Source organism: Prionailurus bengalensis, chromosome A1 (assembly GCF_016509475.1).
Source record: "Prionailurus bengalensis isolate Pbe53 chromosome A1, Fcat_Pben_1.1_paternal_pri, whole genome shotgun sequence".
NCBI lineage: Eukaryota > Metazoa > Chordata > Mammalia > Carnivora > Felidae > Prionailurus > Prionailurus bengalensis.
The window spans coordinates 4,526,572-4,548,198 of NC_057343.1; the positions used below are offsets into that span (position 1 = coordinate 4,526,572).

The 21,627-nt window shown below is 48.7% G+C and overlaps 1 protein-coding gene across 3 annotated transcripts in view; it reads right to left on the reverse strand.

Annotated features, from left to right (window-relative positions):
• Positions 1 to 21,627, reverse strand: part of SPATA13 (spermatogenesis associated 13) — a 148,029-nt gene that overhangs the window by 40,028 nt on the left and 86,374 nt on the right. Inside the window, exons 1-3 of one of the 3 annotated variants that reach the window (XM_043575238.1) lie at positions 18,573 to 18,783; positions 14,301 to 14,666; positions 12,508 to 12,652 (exon numbers count right to left, since the gene is read on the reverse strand). In XM_043575238.1, coding sequence (XP_043431173.1) covers positions 12,508 to 12,652; positions 14,301 to 14,666; positions 18,573 to 18,635 — 574 coding nt within the window. In that variant the 5' untranslated portion in view covers positions 18,636 to 18,783. Of the gene's footprint in view, positions 1 to 12,507; positions 12,653 to 14,300; positions 14,667 to 18,572; positions 18,784 to 21,627 lie in introns of those variants that run through there. The other 2 variants (XM_043575223.1, XM_043575231.1) reach the window with 2 other exon arrangements.

Here is a 21,627-nt window from a genome sequence, read left to right on the forward strand (position 1 = left end):
AAAGCAAGCCCTCAGGGTCCTGCAGGCATCAGTCTGAATCTGAAGAACACCCGGAGTCTGAGAAGCCTGTGGATGGGGTGAGAAAGTTTCTGTTGGGCAACCCCAACCTCAGTTTCTCAAATGTGCTCTCCCTTCTCTGGCTTCCACCCTTCGCAAACGCTGTTCCCTCCGCCTGGAATATACCTTCCCCGACAACAAACCTAATCGAACTCCCATTCACCCTTCACACGTTGTTACCTGCAGGGCTCCCAGAACCTGGGCAAGTCCTAGAAGCCCCTGCCTAACTATCAGTTTCCTCTTTTAGAGACTAGCTAGCTAATTGCTGGAACAGAAAAAGAAACATTCTGAGTATGACCCCCACCCCACCAGGACTGCGGCTGCGCACATGAGTCCTAAAGTGCCCCACAGGTACCTCAGCTTCGTTATGTTAAAATCCCTGCCCTGGGAGGGGCATAAGCTTCCTTAGCATAACATACAATGCACGTACCGGCACGTTTTCTGAGTGCGCGCGTGCACCTTTAGGCCTGTCCCTTTATGCTGAGGCCGCCCCCTTTCGATATTCGTCCCCGAGCCCAACAGAAGGAGCCTGCTTACCCCTGTTTGGGGAGTCGTGGCTTTGGAAGTGATCCTGTGTTCTCAACGAAGTTACCTCGTGAGGCAACTCCACCTGGTGTATTCGGTCTCTTACTCCCCAAGGAGCCGACCCGCTGGTTCAGTAACAGCATCTCAAGGTTGGTATCATTTCCTCCAGGAAGTCCCGGGCTCCCCACATCTGATATGCATGCTCTCTCTTCACACTTGGCTCCCTGATCCTTGCAGCGGCTTGACAAGTCCCCACGCCCTACTGGAGGTTCCGTGAGAACGGTCTCCGGCTTCCTCCGGACCACCCAGCCCCCGGCACGGCACTTCACTCGTAACAGGGCGTAGATACGGATACACAGATGGAGACAGACGTGTCTCACATCATTACACACGCTTGCTAAATGTATACAAAGGAGGGATCTCCTGAACCAAGGGCCTATTAACAGCTCAGCTCTGAAAGCGGAGCACCCTGGGCACTTCCTGGAATAGCACCGGGCGATCATGTCTCAACGGCACGCCCTGTATCACTTCTAATACTAGTGTCAACGTCAGAATAAGGCTGAATAAACTTGCTTTTACAACTCAAACTAGTTCAATGGGGAAAACAGATACACCTAAGGAAATCTTTTCCGTTTCTGAGTAAATACATTTCAGTACAAAACCAAATTGAAGAAACAGGTGTCGAAGACAGGAAAAGAACGTCACCCCTGAGCGATAACCCCCAACTGGGCATTAAAGACAGCAGACAACGTCTCAGTCAGTGTACTTTTCCTTTCCTTTGGACAAACCGACCTTGACCGTGTAGGTAACACGCGCCGGATGACACCGAACAAGGCGGGGGGCCGTCCCGGGGCCGCCGCTGCAGGGCCGGCGCTGCGGGGGCGGGACGCGGGGCGGGCAACCGCACGGGGGCCACGCGGGTGGGGGCGCCTCTCCAGCCCCCGGGCCCCCGGGGTGGCCCCGCCCGGTGCTGGCGCAGCTGCACGCCGGCCTCGGCTGAAGGAGAGTCCCCACCAGGCTTCCCGAGAGGCGGCCGACCCCATCGTCTCTGCCTGGGCCTTTCGCATTACCGTTGATTCAGCAAGGAGAACTCGCGGTGTCGCCGCGGGGCTCCGCGAGGCAATCGCCTACCGGGCACCCCAAGCCTCCCGGGACTACTCGCGGAGGACCAGCACCCACCTCTGCAAGAAGTCACGGAGGGGAACGAACCAAGCTTGAAGGCACTGGGCAGAAGCCAGTGCCTGTGGACAGTTAGCGGATGTTCGACCAACTGGCCAATGGGGACCCCCCAAAGATAGTAAGTGAGCTCTCTCCACCTCCTGACCCGGCAGGTGGTCCTGCCGAGTGTTTCCACACGGATACGCACAGTGCAAGCGATGTTAAGTGTAGGGGAAGCCGGAGGCCATGCGGGGGTAGGCACACCACTGCCATTACGCTTTTCTCTAAAATAGTCCTCAATTTATTCTGCAGCAAAATGAGAAACACAATAGGTTGAACTTCTTATCGCGAAATAATTTATTTGGGAAATTTCTACGCTGCCTTATTTCTCACACTTGGCTTTGTATTCTAGTGGTAGGCCGCGGTAAGACCAAGATCAGTTTGCCGTCCGTGGTATCTTTTACCTGCTTTTCTTATTGGCGCTAGAACCAGGAGTTTTTAAACACTCAGAGCAGGTTTTCAAAATACAGTTGACTCGAACAACATGGGTTTTGAGATGTGTGGGTCCACATATATGCAGATTTTTTTCAATAAATTTAGTGCAATACTGTAAATGTATTAGTCTCTTTCTAATTTTTGGAGTTTTAAAAGTCAGCAGGCTTGTCTTATGATTTTCTTAACATTTTCTTTAGCTTCCTTTATTATAAGAATACAGTATATAATATATATAACATACAAAATATGTGTTAATCAACTGCATATGTTACCAGTAAGGCTTCTGAGCAACAGGAGGCTGTTAGTAGTTAAGTTCTGGAGGAACCAAAAGTTACACCCTGATTTTGGATTACATAGGGTGGGGATGGAGCAGGTCCCTAACCCCCATATTATTCAAGGGCCAACTATATTCCCTCCACCATGTGCTCACAGACAGGTTGGCCAGTGTACAATTTGGGTCGTTCTGTCCTTTGTAGACCAAGATGTTTTTTATATCCAAGTGTTGGCAAAGATGTGGAGAAAAAAGAACCCTCATGCACTGTTGGTGAGAATACAAACTAGTGCAGCCACTGTGGAAAGCAGTATGGAGGGCCCCCCCTCCCCCGCCCCGCCAAATTAAAAATAGACCTACCGTATGATCCAGTAATCACACTACTGGTTATTTATACAAAGAATATGAAAACACTAATTTGAAAGGATATATGTACCCCTACGTTTACTGAAGCATTATTTACAACAGTCAAATTATAGAAGCAGACCAAGTGTCTATCGACTGATGGACACACACACACACACACACACACACACACACACACACACGCACAACACGAAATATTACTTAGCCATCAAAAAGGATGAAATCTTACCATTTACGACAATATGGATGGAGCTAGAGAGTATAATGCTAAGTAAAATAAGTCAGAGAAAGAAAAATGCCACATGATTTCACTCATATATGGAATTTAAGAAACAAAACAAGGGGGGGGGGGGAGAGGAAACAGACTCTTTACTATAGAGAACTGATGGTTACCAGAGGGGAAGGAGGGGGGAGAAGGGGTAAAACAGGTGAAGGGGATTAAGAGTACTCTTACCATGTTAAGAACTGAGTAATTCATAAAAACGCTGAATCACTATATTCTACACCTGAAACTAATCTAACGTTGTATATTAACTACGCTGGGAATTTAAACATATATATTCTTTACATATGTCTTGCCTTTAAGGACTGGACTTTTTGGTTGGTTTCCTAAGGAAAGGTTGTAGATGGGGCTTCTGATTTAGAGTTTTGCAATGCCACTGTTAGCAACTATTACATCATTTTGCTGAAGACCGAGTGATTCTGGCCTAGGTCATTACAGGGCTACAATGGCTTAATCTGATTCTCTTTCCTAGCTTGCAAAAAATGACTATATTCATAGGAAAGTACGATGTAAAATTTTTTAAAAATCAAACCAAGCAATAATTTGAGTAATTTAGAAATATTTCTAAAAGCCATAAAAAGCCTAATATAGTCAGGGCACCTGGCTGCCTCAGTCGGTACAGCATATGCATTTGAGCCCATTGTGTGGTGTAGAGTGCACTTTAAAAAAAAAAAAAGTCTAATCAAATCAACTTGTCAGTGTATCTCCTCAGAAAACCATTTTCTTAGTTTTTATATTTAATCATTACTGTACCTAATCTTGTTTCTCTGTTGTGTGGCATTATTACATAATAATATAGTATTTATTGGTTAACGAGAAGCCTTTTAAAAATAAAACAAACAGATATTTTTAAAAATGGCATCCCCAGATCTCCGGATCTTCAATGTCATGTTTTAGCTCCTTGCTTGTGACCCATAAAGATTCCACAGAAATTTAATAGCTGAAGAAACTGAATGTTTTCCTTTCTGAGAAATGTTTCCTTTCTGGTTAAGATCATCGCTTGCCTTATGTCACACGAGCAAGCTGACCTAAACTCAATGTGTGAGACGAGAAGAAAGAGAAGGATGAGCAGACACGAGCAGTAAGAATTTTGAAAAGTGATCAAATTTGGCTTCTGATCAATACAGATCAGTTGAGGGAAGACGTGTGGCAGAAACCCAAAGCAAATTTGGGAAAATCAGGAGCACAGGTAGGTTGTGACATAATAAATTGCCTTGGATGTAAGACAGAAGCTTCATAGAAGAAAGCAAAAGGCAGCAAAGATAATCGCCTACGAGAAAGTTACCAGAGCAGAGGCATGCTTGGGGAGACCCGGGGAGAAAGAAGGGCCACAGACACCATCAGCAGCAAAGCGGTAAGGTTGTATCGGCTGGCAGCTCCCCCTTCGCGAACTTTATAAAAGCACTTACAAGTGCTTTCTGATTCCTGATTCGATTCTAGGATTTCAATACGTCACCCATCTGATCATTACTGAGGACTGTTCCATGTGACCTTCCTTCACAGACTATAAGGGGCGAGTAAGGAGGTAAGACCGTACTTTACGGTGCCAGGAAGTGCCCAGAAGGGAGAGAGAGCTCACCTCCACCTGAAGGAGTAGGTCTTTATTTCTTAACAAAAATTAATTTGCTAATACCCAAATATCTACATTTTGAGAAAAATTTAGTTGTGGCCATTTCTTGATTTGCAGATTTGGGGAGCAAATCCAGGGAAGAGGAAGCATACTTTCATTATTTTTTTAAACGTTTATGACACATTTCAAACAAACGCAAGAGCAGAGAAATTAAACGATGAACCCACAATTGTCAGTTTTTTCCCAACTTTTCTCAGCAACTTTTCGGAGCATTTTAAAGCAAACCTCACATATGCTGTTTCGTGCAAAAACTATTTGACTATGTACCCATAACAAACAAGGGCTTCAAAATAACTACACTATCGTTATCCCTACTAACAAAACGAACAATTCCTTCACTGAATTGTCAGTCCATGTGAACATCTCCCCGCCTGTCTCCTAACGATCTTTTTATACTGGTTTGCCGGTATCAGGATCTGAACAAGGTGTTCGCGCTGCGTTTACTGGACGTGAATTTAGATTCAACCCAGTCTATCCATTTGGGTGACATCTACCAGAGATCATGCGTTCAACACACGGGCTCATGGAGCTGGCTGTCATCCCAGCACTTAGAAGGGCCACAGACCTGGACCCAGCACTGGCCCACTCTTAAGGCAGTGGAGGGGCCAGCATCTGGCACAGAGGAAGAAAGAAGTACAGAGGCCAGAAAGGCAGAGATGCGGTACCTGGTCTATCACGGACTCCCCACCCCCCGGGCCGGGTCTCCCAAACCAGGTGATGGGAGTGGCAGCCACTTTTCTAAGCACTGTACTGCTCATCTGCCTAGGCGAGGGAAGTCGGCGAGAGAGGCCTCTGTTGCACGGAAGCCCGGGACCCCCATGGAGGTAGGACAGCTGTCACAGGAAAAGAGGACACGGCTCCTAAACGGGGCAGCACGTCCAGTTTAGTCACCGGAATAGCTGGCCCACGCGATTTCTGGCTGTCCCCAACCTATTACAGGGTCTGCAGGAACAAAAGTCGTAACTCCACTACAGTACTACCTGATTTGTATAGCAGGGCATTTCCAAATCTGGTGACAGGAACCTGACTTGAACCACCATGGCAGAGAATCAAGGACCCTTACACGGCTCCCAGATCAGGTGGTTTCCAAACTCAGGGCCTCTTTATGAAGCAGAAGCCAGGTAACTTGGGGGTCAGTATCCCACAGTTAACAACTCCTCCTTCCAGCCTTCCCAAAAGGGATCTTCCAACATTCACCCTCCACCCAGAAAGGGAAACCCCCAGTAGTAAAATCAAGGCGAGAACTCTTCCTAATCCTTTCTGAGTGGGAGGAGAAAGGGCCTCAGCAGGGACTTAGCTTGTGTGGATACATGGTTAGGACAATGGCTTGGCTGAATAGCTTGGGGGAATTTGGGAAGAACAGAGTAGGTAATGCACTGGTTTCGGGAAGGAGTATAATTAATATGTCAGAATTCACTGAAAACATGAGAAATCGTCTGTCCCATATGAATGTCCAGTCGCATCCCATGTGAATCCTACTGCAAAAGAGGCTGTTTGATAATTGCGTGAACATTATGTCCCATTCTATAAACGCCAATCTTTGTTTCTAGTCATCTTGATGCCTACTCAGTGGGTTCGGGGTAAAAAAAAAAAAAAGAAAAAAGAAAAAGAAAAGGCCATGGTGGCAGAAATGGATGCCAAGCCTGGGCTAAACCACAGGGTGTCCCTCTCAACAAAGTTAATGACATGGTTCCTTGAAGGAACCAGACAGCTCCTTGTGGAAAGCTGATTACAATGGACCCTTTCATAATAGAGGGGTGGATGATCTGTCCTTAGTGGCAAAGAGATTTATTCTAGATTTGGATTTGTTTTCCTTACCTGTCAGACCTCTGCTGGAATCGCACTGAAGGCCTCACACAACGTCGCGGCGCCTCACATGACCATGCTTCTACCCGAGGGCCCCAGTGAGGGAAGCACGGAGATAGGCCAGTGTCCACGAGTGTCGCGAGCTTTATTCTTGTTTACCATTGTCCACAAGCATGGAATCACGGCCTAATGAAAATGATGTTATGGAGACAGCTTGGGGACACATCGTGAAATTGCGATGCTGCCTTGGATAGGGTCTGTATAGCACTGAATCGGTGACTGGTAGGGTGCTGTGCACCCATGGCCAGAGTACATGGGTCCAGAAACAAAGGGCAAGCACAGGGACTGCTGCTCATGATTACTGAATAATACATTTGCAAAATATTTTCTTCCTGTTCAACAGCTTCGCCTGTCAAAACTGAATTTATTCCCCCAAGAGAGAAGTCCTTCCACCAGAACTCGCAGGCCTGGCCCCACTGGATTTGAACCAAGGCCGGCCATTTTTGCCGCCCTGTGCACTGGGGAAAATGAGCACCCAAGACAGACATGGACGACTTTTGTGGTCACTGCCACCACTGTTTCCCAACTGGACTTATGCAACAGTGTCCAAACCAGTCTCCCCTCCTCTGCCTTTTCTCCCCCACACTGTCCTTCCTCTCTAAAGCTTAAATCAGTGCCTTTCACTCCCCGGCTGGCAATGGCTTCCGGTTTCACTTCGAATAATGCCAAGTCCTACCCAAGACCTGCAGTGCCCTTTCTGTCCAGCCGCAGCCTCCCCACCAGACTGCAACGCCCTCTTCTGCCCTTGTGTCTTGAACTCCGGTCACGCTGGCCCTCTCGCGGAACCTCAGACACATCAAGTTCCAGTCTAACGTTGGGCCCCTGATGTTCCTTCCACTGGGACTTCTCCTCCCTCAGATCTTTGGCTCTCACTCACCTTTAAAGCCTCCACGCCAGTGTCACCTCCTTAGGGACACTAGGTCACCCTCTGCTGTGCCCGTTGCCACACTCTCTACTGTATCACCCACGTTCTTCTCTCGGGAGCCATCATTACAGCCTGAGATCATGCTCTTTACTGACTTACTGAATTGGTTTCAATACTGGAATGTGAAGTTTGTGATGCTTTATCCTCTGCTGTATTTCCAAATGGTAAAACCAGTGCCTGGAAGGCTCAGGTTGGTGCTCCACACATTTTTTTTTCTTTATAGATGGGCTGCCTTTTTGACTAAGGGAGGCAAATAAGTAAGACTACTGCGACTCTAAGCGAGCAGAACCACTAAGAGCCCCACACGACAGAGTGAAGGTCTGGGCCACCTCAGCTGGCAAAGAACACTACCAGGTAAGGTACTGGGCAGGGGCCAGGGGAGCATGCAACAGCAATGAGATGAGCAAAGTCAAAAACAGCGGGTATGACCTTGCAACCAGAAGCAGGAGGGATTTCCTTTTGTGGTACCATGAATATATACATAATATTTATTTTCTATTTCCTTTCCTCCCCGCCCCCACCTCTTTCCATTATGATTATGGTATGCTGCTTAAATTTACCTCTGGGTTTACGGAGTGGAAAAGGCATTGCAGAACTGCAGAAGAAATGGATATGACTCGGGGAGGGGGGCCTAGACTTGGACATGTTTGCAGTAACTGACAAGCTTTTGAGTTGTCTCCCTCTAGGGAAAGACTCAGCGGGGGTTGAATTATGCATCATGTTAGAATGACATTTTTTTAGACATGACTACCCTCCACGCGTCTTCAGTTTTCTTTATAATACTGCCTGCCGTATTACAGAGTCATTTGTTAACTCATTATCCCCTCACCAGAGTGTAAGTGATTTAAGGGCTTTTGCTCACTCCTGTCATCTGGCACGTGGGAAGCACTCAACAGCTACTGAGTATATGAATGAATGAATGAATGAATGAATGAATGAATGAATGAAGAGAGAACCTGTTCAGGATCTATTTCTATTTTTTTTTTAATGTTTGTTTATTTATTTTGAGAGAGAGAGAATCCCACAAAAGTGACATGGGGATCCATCTCATGAACAGTGAGATCATGAGCTAGGCTGAAATCAAGAGTCGGATGCTTCCCCGACTGAGCAACCCAGACACCCCTATTTCTTTTTTTTTTTTTTAATTTTTTTTTCAAACGTTTATTTATTTTTGGGACAGAGAGAGACAGAGCATGAACGGGCGAGGGGCAGAGAGAGAGGGAGACACAGAATCGGAAAGAGGCTCCAGGCTCTGAGCCATCAGCCCAGAGCCCGACGCGGGGCTCGAACTCACGGACCGTGAGATCGTGACCTGGCTGAAGTCGGACACTTAACCAACTGCGCCACCCAGGCGCCCCGACACCCCTATTTCTAACACTACTTGGACTTCCTCTAAGGGAATGACCTCCCTTCCATTGTGTTCAGCTTCGGTGACAGGGACCCAGGTACCTGCCTCCTAATATGGAAGGCAAAGGGTCTCTGGAGGCACCCAGACCTTGTGCTTGTCCCAGCGGCACCAGGTGGCAGACACATCACCTAAGCTTCAAGAATCGATTTCTCGGGGCACCTGGGTGGCTCAGTCGGTCAAGCGTCCAACTTTAGCTCAGGTCATGATCTCGCGGTTCATGGTTTTGAACCCCGCATCAGGCTCTGTGCTGACAGCTCAGAGCCTGGAGCCTGCTTTGGATTCTGTGTCTCCCTCTCTCTCTGCCCCTCCCCTACTCGTGCTCTGTCCCTCAAAAATAAATAATAACCATTAAAAAAATTTTTAAAAAAGAAAGAAAGAAAAAATAATTGATTTCTCCATCCTGGGACTTTGACTCTTGAGTGAGTGACTGAAGGACAGGAGGAATGGTTCTTCACTCATTCCCAGGGGTGGCATTATACCTTCCTACTACACGCCTTTCTTGGCTTCTTGCATGTGGTTCCTTGCTTCCCAGGAACAACCCTGACTGCCATCCATTTCCCAGACTGGTCCTCTAGCCATTTTCAACTCTGGGTACACCTAACATCCTTCCAATAAATTCTCTTTTTGCTGAAGCAGGTCAGTCAGTTTCTGTTGCTTCTCAACAAAAATCAAAACAAAACACTGTTACAGAAAGCACAGAAATAAGCTGGTTGTATGTACAGGGTTGGATAGGGTTGTACAGGGTTGGAGGAGACCTCACCTCCCTTCCTTCCAACTGAACCACATTGCTTTTATTTTTGCAGATTCTTGTTAAATCTTTGACCACGTGTGTACATGTTGCAAACTGCTGCAATCACGGTCTATGTTCTAGGTTGGATTATGTACCCTGTACAGGTACCAAAATCCTAACCCCCAGTAGTGTCAAAGTAACCTTATTTGGAAATAAGGTCTTAGTAGACGATCATGTCAGGAGGAGATTATTAGGGTGGGCCCTAATTCAATGGCATGGAGAAAGCCATAGTGGCATAAAGACTGAAACAAAGGCAATACATCTACATGCCAAGGCACAAGGTACCCAAGACAAGAAGCTAGGATGGGCCGGCAGGGATTCCCGGGCCCTGCCCTCAGAAGGAACCAGCGTGCCAACGCCTTCATCTGACTTTCACCTCTAGTACTGAGACAAAAGATTTCTGCTATTGAAGGCACCCAGTTCGGGGTACTTTGTTACAGCAGCCTTAGCAAACTGATACAACATACATGATTTTATTTTCTATTTTTTCCTCACTTTAAAATTGCGGTTGTCGCTTCTCACGTTGTTTGTTTTCCTACTTACGATGTGAAGTGTGTTGAGGTCGTGGCCTAAGCAGCACCCCGACCCACGATCCCAGCGTAACGGGACATTCCCATGGCTTCCACTTCAGGGCCATCATGGTGCTGTAAACGCTGTGTGCATGTAGCTTTCTCTCTCCTTTTGGAAAACTTTCCCAAAACACATCAGCAGATGTGGATGACCGGATCAGAGGGAACGAACACGAGGCCTGGAGCTGAGCGGCTTTGCAGAAGGAGGACAATGGATGCACTTTGTCTCCAAGGGCACACAAGGGAATGCGTTTTGAGTTCTGAATGGGAAGAATGCTGACACAAGGAAAAGGAAAAGAAGGGAATTCGAGGCAAAGGGGGCACCGTGAGTAGCGCGAAGGGAGTGCGAAAGCCCAGAGCGGATGCAGGCACGCTGGATGGCAAACGCTGGCAGGAGAAGGGACAGAAACAGATGGAAGGAGAGACGCGGCTTTACAAAAGCCAACACGCATGTTTAAGGAACCGGGACTTGATTCCAATGGTGGGAAAGAGCCGAAAGCGAGCAGTGACTCTGACTAGAGAGCGTATGAGAGCCTGGCCTGAGGAGGTGACGGGGTAGCCGTGAGGGCTGAAGAGGCGACGGGGTGGCCGTGAGGGGAAGGGTTAAGGAGCCTGAGGAGCAAGGTGACCCTGAGAACCAGCGGACAGGACCTAGTGACTCCACAAGGAGGGGAGCAAAGACTCCCAGGTGTCCAGACCACGGAGCTGAGAGGTTGACCCAGGCACGAGATGCTCACCAATTTCCTCGACCTCCACCTGCAAGCCCCCCTGGACCCCTCCCGGTATACGTGACACGAGTTCGAAACCATGGCAACACAATCAGGGCCAGGAGCACTTCCTCACCATTCACCGACCCTCTGACCTCTCACCACCCGGCGTGGCCCTCCTGGGACGCGGTCCTCGACAACTTCTGTGTCGGACTCCATCAGCGAACTTCCCGTCACATTTCTGGTCGCTAGCCATCGTCCTCTTCGACCTGTCCTTAGAAACGACTCCCTCGCCCAGGGAGTTCACGCCTCCCTGGTCTCTCTCCCTTCGCCCACCCACCCGTGTTTCCTCTCCTCGTCTCCCTGGGATTTCAGTTCTTCAGGTGACGCCCTCCGCCTTCTCCAAGTCCGTTCAAACCCGTCCTCTTCGTACGGCCTCGGGGGTGTGCCGTCGCGTGGAGGACTTGGCTGCGGGGGGGCGGTGGCCCCGCTCGGCTTCCCACCACCCGGCTCCCGCTCTCCTGCCCTCCACACGACACTCACTCCCAACGGTGCGACAGGAAGCCCTGCCGCTGGGGCCGTCATCCTCGGTGTCTGCTGCACTTGTTTAAGGGGTCAGCACAGTTCAGTGGTTTTTAAAAAGGAACCTCTTGGCATTGCAAGTTCTATCTGTAGATGCAAATCCCAACCCCGCCCCTTCCTGGTGAGCGACTCAGGGCGGTTTACCCAAGGATACGTGGGCTTTTTTATCTGGAAAACGAGGACAGTAAGAGCCGCTGGCGAGGCAGGTAATTGCGCAGATCAATGAGCCGCTACAGCAGAGCACACGGCCAGGCTGCCCCCCGTGAGTCTCCGCTGAATGTGAGCTCTAGTCACGCTGGTCCAGGGCCCGGCAGGCCACGCCACCATGAGACCGGCTGGCCGCACGGACACGAGTATCAGTGTGGGGGAGGATTTCCTTTCTTAAGAACGTAAACATCATTCCGAGGACACGTGGGACCAGTTCAAGTCGCCAAGTACTGACTGGGTAAGTACTGAGAGCATATTAACTACTACATTAGGTGGGCTTTTCTCTGCTGTTCAGAGGGGCGTCAGTGGATCTCAGACACCCAGGAAGAGCTTCGGAAGGGTTGCAACAAATGCCCGGGACCCCGTGCTTAGCTCTCCACCCGCAGGCACTCAGGCACACAGACGCAACAGGAGCAAACTTGTAGCACGGGGTCGCCTGATGGCACGGCACGTCCGGCCTGGATGGCTGACGACGCCCCCGGGCCCGCGTGGGTGGCTGGAGACGAGCCCTCCTCACTCCCAGGCGCACGCCGCCCCGGCCCAGAGAGACAGCGGAGAGGGGCGCCATCGGGCGGGCACCTCGGAGTCCCGGGGAGCGGTCCAACCGAGGACGCCACCCCGGTTTCTGAGAGGGGGGCCCCCGAACAGGGCGGGCCCGGGAGACTCACCGTTGGACGCTCGCATCTGCCGCCGGCGCCCCACGCGGTCCAGTCCGATGGGGGTGCTCTGGGAGAAGGTGAAGGGCCGGAACCGGGCCGAAACCGCCTTGTAGGGCAGCACCTGGTGAGCTGGCACGGGAGGCCTGGCCGCCGGCTGCAAAAGGAAAGCAGAGGGCTGTGAGGAGGTGCCAGGAAGTGGCACCTTTCGCAGGCTCTTCACACACACGGCTGTGAGCAGCTCGGCGTCGTCACCTGGGAGCCGCTCACAGAGGGGAGGGGAAGCGCCTTCTCCAAGTCGTGTCACGAGCCTCAGGCCGCACCGCGGGGTTCGGCTGCCACGACTTACCCCAAGATTTTCAAAACCCGGTATCGACTCACGCGCTGCCTCTCACGCCAGCGACACACCGAGGGGTGACACTCAGGAAGAGCAAAGCGTCCAAGAGGACAAGCAGATTTAGGAAGGGGTGGCCTCTCGCACAGAGGCGGGGTCACAAGGAAGACGTCTTCCCGGCAGAGCCGCCAGGGGCGGCCGGTGCCCGAGACCAAGTCCGGACGACACGCTCGGACTGGCGAGCCCGTCAGGCGCTGCCACCACAGGCGCCGGGTCTCGTGGCACCCGAGTCTTCCTCACCTGAGCTGTCGTGACAGTTGAGCTTTGTTTAAAAGAGAGCTAGTTCTCCACAAATCGGCCCGGTCTCTTTAGAAGGGCCTATGTCCCCTGTTGACCTTCCACAGGCACCATCCCTATAAAACTAAATCGGAGGCCAAGTCGGTTTAGGCCTTCCTGAGGTCATCTTAGGACTTTCCCACCCAACTCCCTAAATGAGCCTACAGCGCGTAAAATTATCTCACCGCGCACCTTCGTGATGCTCCAAAGTGAGATAATCTCTAAGCGCTTTCGATTTTCCCCACACTGCGTTTCGAGCTGAGAGAGATGATAGTTTGCTTTGGTTCAGAATTACTTCCTAGCGCGGGACACGTCTTCCCACAAGAAGTTCACGGTATTCTTCCACTTCATTTTTTTACCTTAAGAATTCAATTCAGTTTAACGCAATTAAACAAGAGGTATTTGAGCGCTTGCTAGAAACAAGGCGTTGGGACGGGCTTTATAGGGAGAAGTTCAACAGAAAATCCAATACCAACACAGGCCTTCCCTTTCGAGAGAATTTCGAGTTTTTTACAGTATCAGCTAGCAAGCTCAAAAAGTGAAACCGGGCACACACTCATATACTGTTCTGGGAATCCGTGACCACGTCTCAGCAAATACCATTTGCCGAACGTTATCCTGAACAGGGCCTTTATTTAAATGTCTTGTAGCCACAAAGTGCTCTTTGGGTAACTGATAAATACTTCTAATCTATTGGTAAAGAGCACAAAATTGGTGGAAAAAAGTATTTCCTCAGCTCCTAAAAAACCGACTCCTTATCTTCTTCTTATCCTTACATTTTAACACCGGAGGACACTTCCCCTTCACCAACTTCTTCCATGAAGCTCACTAAATGTGCAATGCTACCTTTCCCCTTATTAAAGTCTCGGGTCATTGAGAACCAACAGCAAACCAGTTTCACATATTGTTGGAGACTCCAGGAGAGACAGGAGATTAGTAAAAGCCATCCACGTGCCAGATTGTTAGTTTAATTCACGCGTGTTTCCAAAGTCAGGAAGAAAGGCTGGGAGTCTATCCTCCTTGAGCAGAGAGGAGAAAGAAAAGCAGCGGCCTGGTTAGTTAGTCTGCAGCAGAGAACAAAGGCCAGGAAGCTGGAGGCCTCTGCTAGCTTTGGCAGAAGCACACCAGATCTTACTTGGGTCAGAAGACTCTCTATTTCCTCTGTCTGGCTGTTCCCATAGAAGCTGACCCCGCCTATCACAGAGATGGGGCGTCTTCTCCGGCCGCCTTTGGGACAGCCCACGGCAGGGTTCTGGTCTGCAGGGTCCATGGAGGCCGTGTTTGGCTGCTGGTCCCCGTCCACAGTGTCCTCTTTCTGGGGGTCCACAGCAATGGAGTCTTCAGGAATAGAGAGACTTCGGTTGGCCAACTGGCCATAGTCGGAGAGCGGTCGGGGCCTTGACCTTCTCCCAGAACCCCACTTCCTCCTGGTGATCCTCTGAGCCTCTGTCCTCTCTTCATCCCGTGATGAGCCCCGCCTCCAGGATTCCTCAGCCACAACCTTTTCAAATGCGAACAAGTTAGGTGAGCACCAATGTCCAGGAAGGTATTGGAAAAGAACAAGCTATGCGCTCCCTCCCATCCTCTTTAGCCTTGCCTCAAGGCTTTCTTGATCTATTTGTTTATTTTAAGAAGTTATTTGTGTAACAGAAAGACGTAACTGAGACGTGCCTTAAAATAAGCACGACTTTCACCTTTCACTGCAGGCTGAATTAAGACCGTAATTTAAATAGTGATGTATGGTGACCAATGAGCTACTGCAAAAGACATTAAGAAACTAAGTACCACTGTGAGTTACTAGAAAGAACTTTCAACTGTGGTGTCACCCAAAATACACATACCAATGGCACGGGGAAATGCAGGAGCCCAGAAGGAGAAAGGAATGCGGAACACGTTAGGTGCTACTCTAAGGTATTTTCCTGCAATAATCTTTAAAAACGGAAGGTGCTTTAATAAGATTAAGTCTGGGCTGTTAAGGCCTGACATTCAGTAAGTTAAGTCTGATGGAGAGAGCAATGACCCGGGATTCAAAGAACCAGATCGGGCTACTAACTAGCTGTGTGATCTGGGACAAACAAGGAATGACTAACCTTTCAGGACTAGACAATCCCACAGCTGGAGAGTCTGTGGTCCTAAATTAGCCACTACTTTCAAATTGTTCCAATACCTTTTCAGAGGCAATGCAATGTACCAGAAGAGGAACTATGAGCTTGGAAATGGGCAGCCTTCTGTGTGAGTCAGGCGAGGCCACTAGCTACCTTTGTGACCTCAGGCCAGTTCCTTAAGGTCTGGGGATTTGGTTCGGCAACGGTTCACTGGGGAACAATGGGTCCTTGTGTGGGGGAAATGCTGTGACAGCCCTTATCAGCCACAGTTAATTATTGCTGTTAAAAAAGCAGTGTGTGGAGTAACCATCCCCAGGCTGAGCCCTGCCAGGGGATAACCTCTGTCTCAGCAGACCCCTCAAAGCCGGGTCAGAGGAGAGTTGCTGCACAGCCCATGGGAGGGAGGGTGCAGCCGACTCTGGTCACACGCCTGTGAGCCTAGACACCTTCAGTTCTCCTACCCCTGGTCATTATTTAAAAAAGATATAAACAAGACAGACAGACAAGGGCACGTGGCAGAGATGTCACTCAAGGGCAGGCAGAACAGGCCTCCCTGGCCTAGAGACCTCCAGCAGAACTGTCCCGGTGCAGCCCGGCCCTGCCCTGAGGACCAGCCCAGGAGGTCAGCTGCTGCCCAATCAGTGGCAACTAAGACCTCAAATATAGACGTTCCCTAAGATCATACACAGTTGACTTCTGGGCGACACGGGGGTTACAAGTAACGACCCCCACCCCAGCACCACCACCTACCGTGCAGTCAAAAATCAGCTTGTAACTTTCGGCTTCCCTAAAACTTAACTACCAATAGCCCACTGTTGGCTGGAAGTCTTACTGATAACAGTTGATTAACACATATTTGGTATGTGTATTATATACTATGTTTTTATAATAATGTAACCTAAAAAAAAAAGATACTAAGAAAATCATAAAATATTTATGGTATTATACTGTATTCATAAAAAAGAAAAAAAAAGGCACACATAAGTGGTCCTGCACAGTTCACACCTGTGTTGTTCAAGGGGCCGCTGTACTATGAAAAATCTGATAGGGCGCCTGGGTGGCTCAGTCGTTAAGCATCTGACTCTTGGTTTCGGCCCACGTCGTGATCTCACAGTTTGGTTCCCGAGTTCAAGCCCTGCATCGGGCTCTGCGCTGACAGTGCAGAGCCTGCTTGGGATCCTCTGTCTCCCTCTCTCTGCTCCTCTCCCCCAGCATAAATAAATGTTGCAAAAAATTTAAAGAAGAATCTGATGAAAAGCAAAGAGAGCAGAAAGAGATTTATGGACACTCTACTCCACCACCATCATTTTTCAGATCAGGAAAACCAAAACCCAGGGAAGTTAAGTGACTTGCCCAGGGCCACACGGCCAATCAGCAGCAACAGAGACACTGAAATGTGGGCCTCATAATTTGTGTAATAATTTGCATAATTGTGCAAATTTGCATAATTGTGCAAAATTTTCCCACTGTACCAAGTTACCTCTGCTCAAAAGCTAATGAGTACTAGCAATCACTGCTTACCTTGCTACCTGCTGATTCTGACTCCCTGAACTTCATGTTTAAATCAAGTCACCGCAGAGGGGTCCAGAGTGCACCACTGTGGCATGAAAACTGTTCTGAGCTGAAGGTATTTAAGAATAGGCTCCCCGCCCCCCCAAACTCTCTTATCTCCCTGAAAGCAGAGGTCCCCAAAGAACTCAGCAGTCGGGGCACGTGGGTGGCTCAGTGAGTTAAGCGTTCGACTTCAGCTCAGGTCATGAATTTGTAGTTCATGGGGTTGGAGCCCCGCATCAGGCTCTGGGCTGACAGCCCGGAGCCTGGAGTCCGCTTCAGAGTCTGTGTCTCCCTCTCTCTCTGCCCCTCCCCAGCTCATGCTCTGTCTCTCTCTCCCTCAAAAAATAAATAAACATTAAAAAAAAAAAAAGAACTCAGTAGTCATAAATCCATTGTCTTGGGATAGGATTTTCTTTCTTCTAACCAGGGAAGATGTGACTCTTATCAGCTGAGAGGAAAAGTCTCAGCAGACGCTGCCACAAAACTATCAGACCTCCCGTTTGCTCTCCCACAGGCCCCTTTATCTTGCCTAAATCACTGGGTTTCCCATAAGTGCCCTCTCCAGCTCCCCTGCCCCTCATAAGAGGGGATATATACCTCCATCTCTAACCACTTCCTGGAGTCACTTTTTCCTGTGAACTCCCACTGGTTCACATGAAGAAAAACCCGTCTTTTCTCTTGCTACTGTCTTTTGTCAGCCAGTTTAATTCCACGCTCCCCACGTAGTAAGCCTAAGGGGGCGGAGGGGGGGGTGTGGGTCTTTCCTCTCTGACACTACACCAAGGGAAAATATGAGAAATCATGAAAAAGTTGGTATTATTTTTTTCACTGCATGTGAAAAACAGGATTATTATGGAGAGTTTAACTACATTATTAAACCAAATGGCACAATTTAAGCACACAAGAATTAAAAGGTTCAGAAACAAGGTGTTAGAAAGGTCCAGAAGCAAAACAAAATTACAGGCAATGAGTAGTTTGGTAACAAATCTACGTGTGGTTTTTTGGTTTGTTTGTTTGGGGGGGATTTTTTTTGTTGGGTTTGGGTTTTTTTGTTGTGTTTTTTTTTTTTTTTTTTGCACTTATGCAACATGTGACATGCCTCACTGAAGCTTTGCTAATGCAGACAGGAAAACAAGGAAATGGGCGTGGGAAAACAAGAGGTTGTCTTAGTGGTTCAGGTAAGAAATCCTTCTGAGACCAAAACACACTCCAGGAAGTGAGGAGGCTGGATAAAAGCAGGTATGCTCAAAGCAGGAAATGACAGAGCAGGAGACGTGCCAGGGATGGTCCCTTTAACACGTCCTGCCTCAAGTGTCAGCTACTGCTCCCACTGGGGTGGGGGTGGGGGGCGGGGGCACAGGATATACATAAGAACAGCGATTCTACTAGAACTATTTCTGCAGTCCCACTGAAGAGATAAAAGGAGAAACCAGCCTTTCTACGTGGCATTGCAAAAATTAGTTAACAGGACAATATATACAATTGAAATGTCCCCTTTACTCCTAGCAAAAGAGGGAGAGACAGTGATCTTTAGCCAGAAGAGACTTACATCCCTTGTAAAAACAAATTTGAGCTTTGATGCATGTTTTAAAACTGAATCTCCTTTTGGCAAAGTCTGTGTACTTCCGAAATAGACCGAGGTGCATTCCAGGGAACACGGTTTGACTGTGATCACAGGATCATACCTGCAACTACAAACCCCCGCCACCACCACCACCGCCAACATTCCCCGACAAGTTACAACCTACCCCAGACTCCGCCACAGCTGGTGGTGGCCTACAGACACACTGAAGGAACAAGCAGTTGACCATATCCGTGCTGTCTCAGATTCTTTCTGGCCTTTAAGACGTGACAGTGAGGGTGCTGAGCGGCCATGCCAGAGGTATGCCCACCGTGGCTTCTCACAGTCCAGCAGCCCAGCAGCCGGAGCTTCAGATCAATCCAGGGCTCCAAGCTTGATTGGCCAATTCACACCCAAGTCATAAGCCTTTGTAAACAAACTCTGCAGTGGAGTGGCTGACCTTTTAACTCTTGCTTCTCTGGACAGTTGTAAAGTACTTTCCCTACTCAGGAGCCCTGCATTTTTTTCTTCCCACACAAGGTTCCTTCCTTTGCTTCCCAAAAGTAAAAAAAAAAAAAAAAAAAAAAAGTAAGATCTTCCCAAGGTAGATCTTAATACCTCCAGTGAGATACTTCAAAACATTTTTTGAAACCACAGTGAGAGTAAATTAACACAGGAAAAAGACTGGCACAAAAAACCCTGTTGTCACATATATATCCATTTAGAAGCTTGGTCTAAAGGAAGTATATAGGATTAAATAGCAAGAGTTGTGGGTTGAATTCTGCCCTCCCCTCTCATAACAGGTATGTTGAAGCCCCAACCCCCAGTACCTGTGAATATGATCTCTTTCTTAAAAAAATTTTTAAGGGGGCGCCTGGGTGGCTCAGTTAAGCGTCTGACTTCGGCTCAGGTCACGATCTCACGGTCCGTGAGTTCGAGCCCCGCATCGGGCTCTGTGCTGATGGCTCACAGCCTGGACCCTGCTTTGGATTCTGTGTCTCCCTCTCTCTCTGCCCCTCCCCTGCTCATGCTCTGTCTCTCTCTGTCTCAAAAATAAATAAAACATTAAAAAGAATTTTAAGTTTATTTATTTTGAGAGAGAGTGCAAGCGGGGAGCGAGGCAGAGAGAGAAGGAGAAAGAAAATCCCAAGCAGGCTCCGCGCTGTCAGCACAGAGCCCGATGTGGGGCTCAATCCCATAAAACGTGAGATGATGACCTGAGCCGAAATCAAGGGTGGGACACTCAACCAAATGAGCCACGCAGTCTTCAGAGATGTGATCGACTTAAAATGAAGAAGTACTGGATTAGGCGAGCGCTAAGCCAACGGCTGCTGTCCTTAGAAAAGAGGGAAATTTAGACACAAAGCAAAAAGGAAAGAAAGTCCTAGGAGGACAGAGGCCGAGATCAGAGTGGTGCATCTATAAGCCAAGAAACTCCAAGCACTGCCAGCAAACACCTGAGCTGGAAGAGGCCAAAACGGAACCCAGACCTCTGGCCTGTCTGACAATGAGAATAAAAGCCTACTGTTTTGAGCCATCTAGTTGCTGGAAATTTGTTACAGTCGCCTCAGGAAACGAATACGGCAAACTGATTCAGAAGAAAATACTACAAGCAGGGAAATTTAGATGCTTTGAGAAGATGGAAAAAAAAACTAAAGCAGAGCTTTTACACCGGACGAGCCAAAAGTGTTCTCAAGACGCATACTAATACAATCAGCAAGCCTCCCGCGTTTTCGCAGGTTCTCAGTGCCCCGAACACCACGGGGAATTCAGGTACAGCTACGGAGCTGGAGGTGGGACGAGAACACATCTCGACCACTCGTGCTGCAAGGCAGTAGCGACAGATGTGGCTCTTGACCACCAAGATGTGCCAGAACTACACCCGGCATGTGTTCCCTTACTTAATCCCCACCGCCACACCGGGAGTTAGAACTACTCATGACATCCTACCGATCCAGACGTTGGAGCGATGACGTGCTCGGGTTGACAGAGCCAAGGGAGAGCGGCCCCGTTTAACAACCGGTCTGTCTGACTTCAAAATCTCCGTCCGTTCCACTCTGTATCTCTGCGTCCCTGGCATATGCTTGTACGGAAGGAAAATACAACTTGGTAGGTCTTCCTACCCTCAGCTGTAGGGCTTCTTGGAATGCAGGGGTGGGAGCTGGGGGGAATGACAGGAAGGGAAGCTCTGTAAGTGCCCCTGCCATCTGGGGAAAGCTGGAGACTCCTTCCCCAATGACATGCATAAAATAAAAATATAAAGTAAGCTCATTACTTTGAAATATAATTATCAAAATATTAAAAGGATTGATCTAATAGTATAGACAAAACACAGAGATTAAGAGTACTGGCAATAGGGGTGCCTGGGTGGCTCAGTTGTTTGAGCAACCGACTCCTGATTTCAGCTCACGGCATGATCGCACGAGTTTGTGGGACCAAGCCCCGCATCGGGCTCTGCACTGACAGCACGGAGCCTGCTTGGGAATCTCCCTTTTCCCACACCTCCCCCACGTGCACTCTCTCTCTTTCTCCAACCCTCTCTCTGTGCACCTTCCCTGCTTTCACTCACTCTCTCTCAAAAAATAAGTTGATAAGAAAGAAAGAGTCTTAGCAATAGGTCTAATAACTGCCACCCTTTGGAAATACTGTTGAATAAGCGAAGAGATTTTAAGACACCAGCGATACGAAAAAGATCTGTGGTTTCTAGGAGTGACAAAATCACAGGTGTTGATAAAATCGCTCCGGTTTGATGCCTACATTCATAATTTAAGGAAATGCTACACTTCACCTACAGGGGAGTGAAATTTTTTTTTTTTAATTTTTTTTTCAACGTTTATTTATTTTTGGGACAGAGAGAGACAGAGGATGAACGGGGGAAGGGCAGAGAGAGAGGGAGACACAGAATCAGAAACAGGCTCCAGGCTCTGAGCCATCAGCCCAGAGCCCGACGCGGGGCTCGAACTCACGGACCGCGAGATCGTGACCTGGCGGAAGTCGGACGCTTAACCGACTGCGCCACCCAGGCGCCCCTAGGGGAGTGAAATTAAAGCCCCTACTCCCAAATTTCTGCTGACAGAGCCCTGGGATGAACCGAGGTTCAAAACTCTCCGTTTACATAGTCTCACTTAAGACTAGTCTGTAGCACCAGCTCTGGGCTCCAACTCCACAGAAGTATAACTTTGGGCCTTATATATTACAAATTTAAAAAGTGTTCTCTCAGGGGTGCCTGGGTGGCTCAGTCC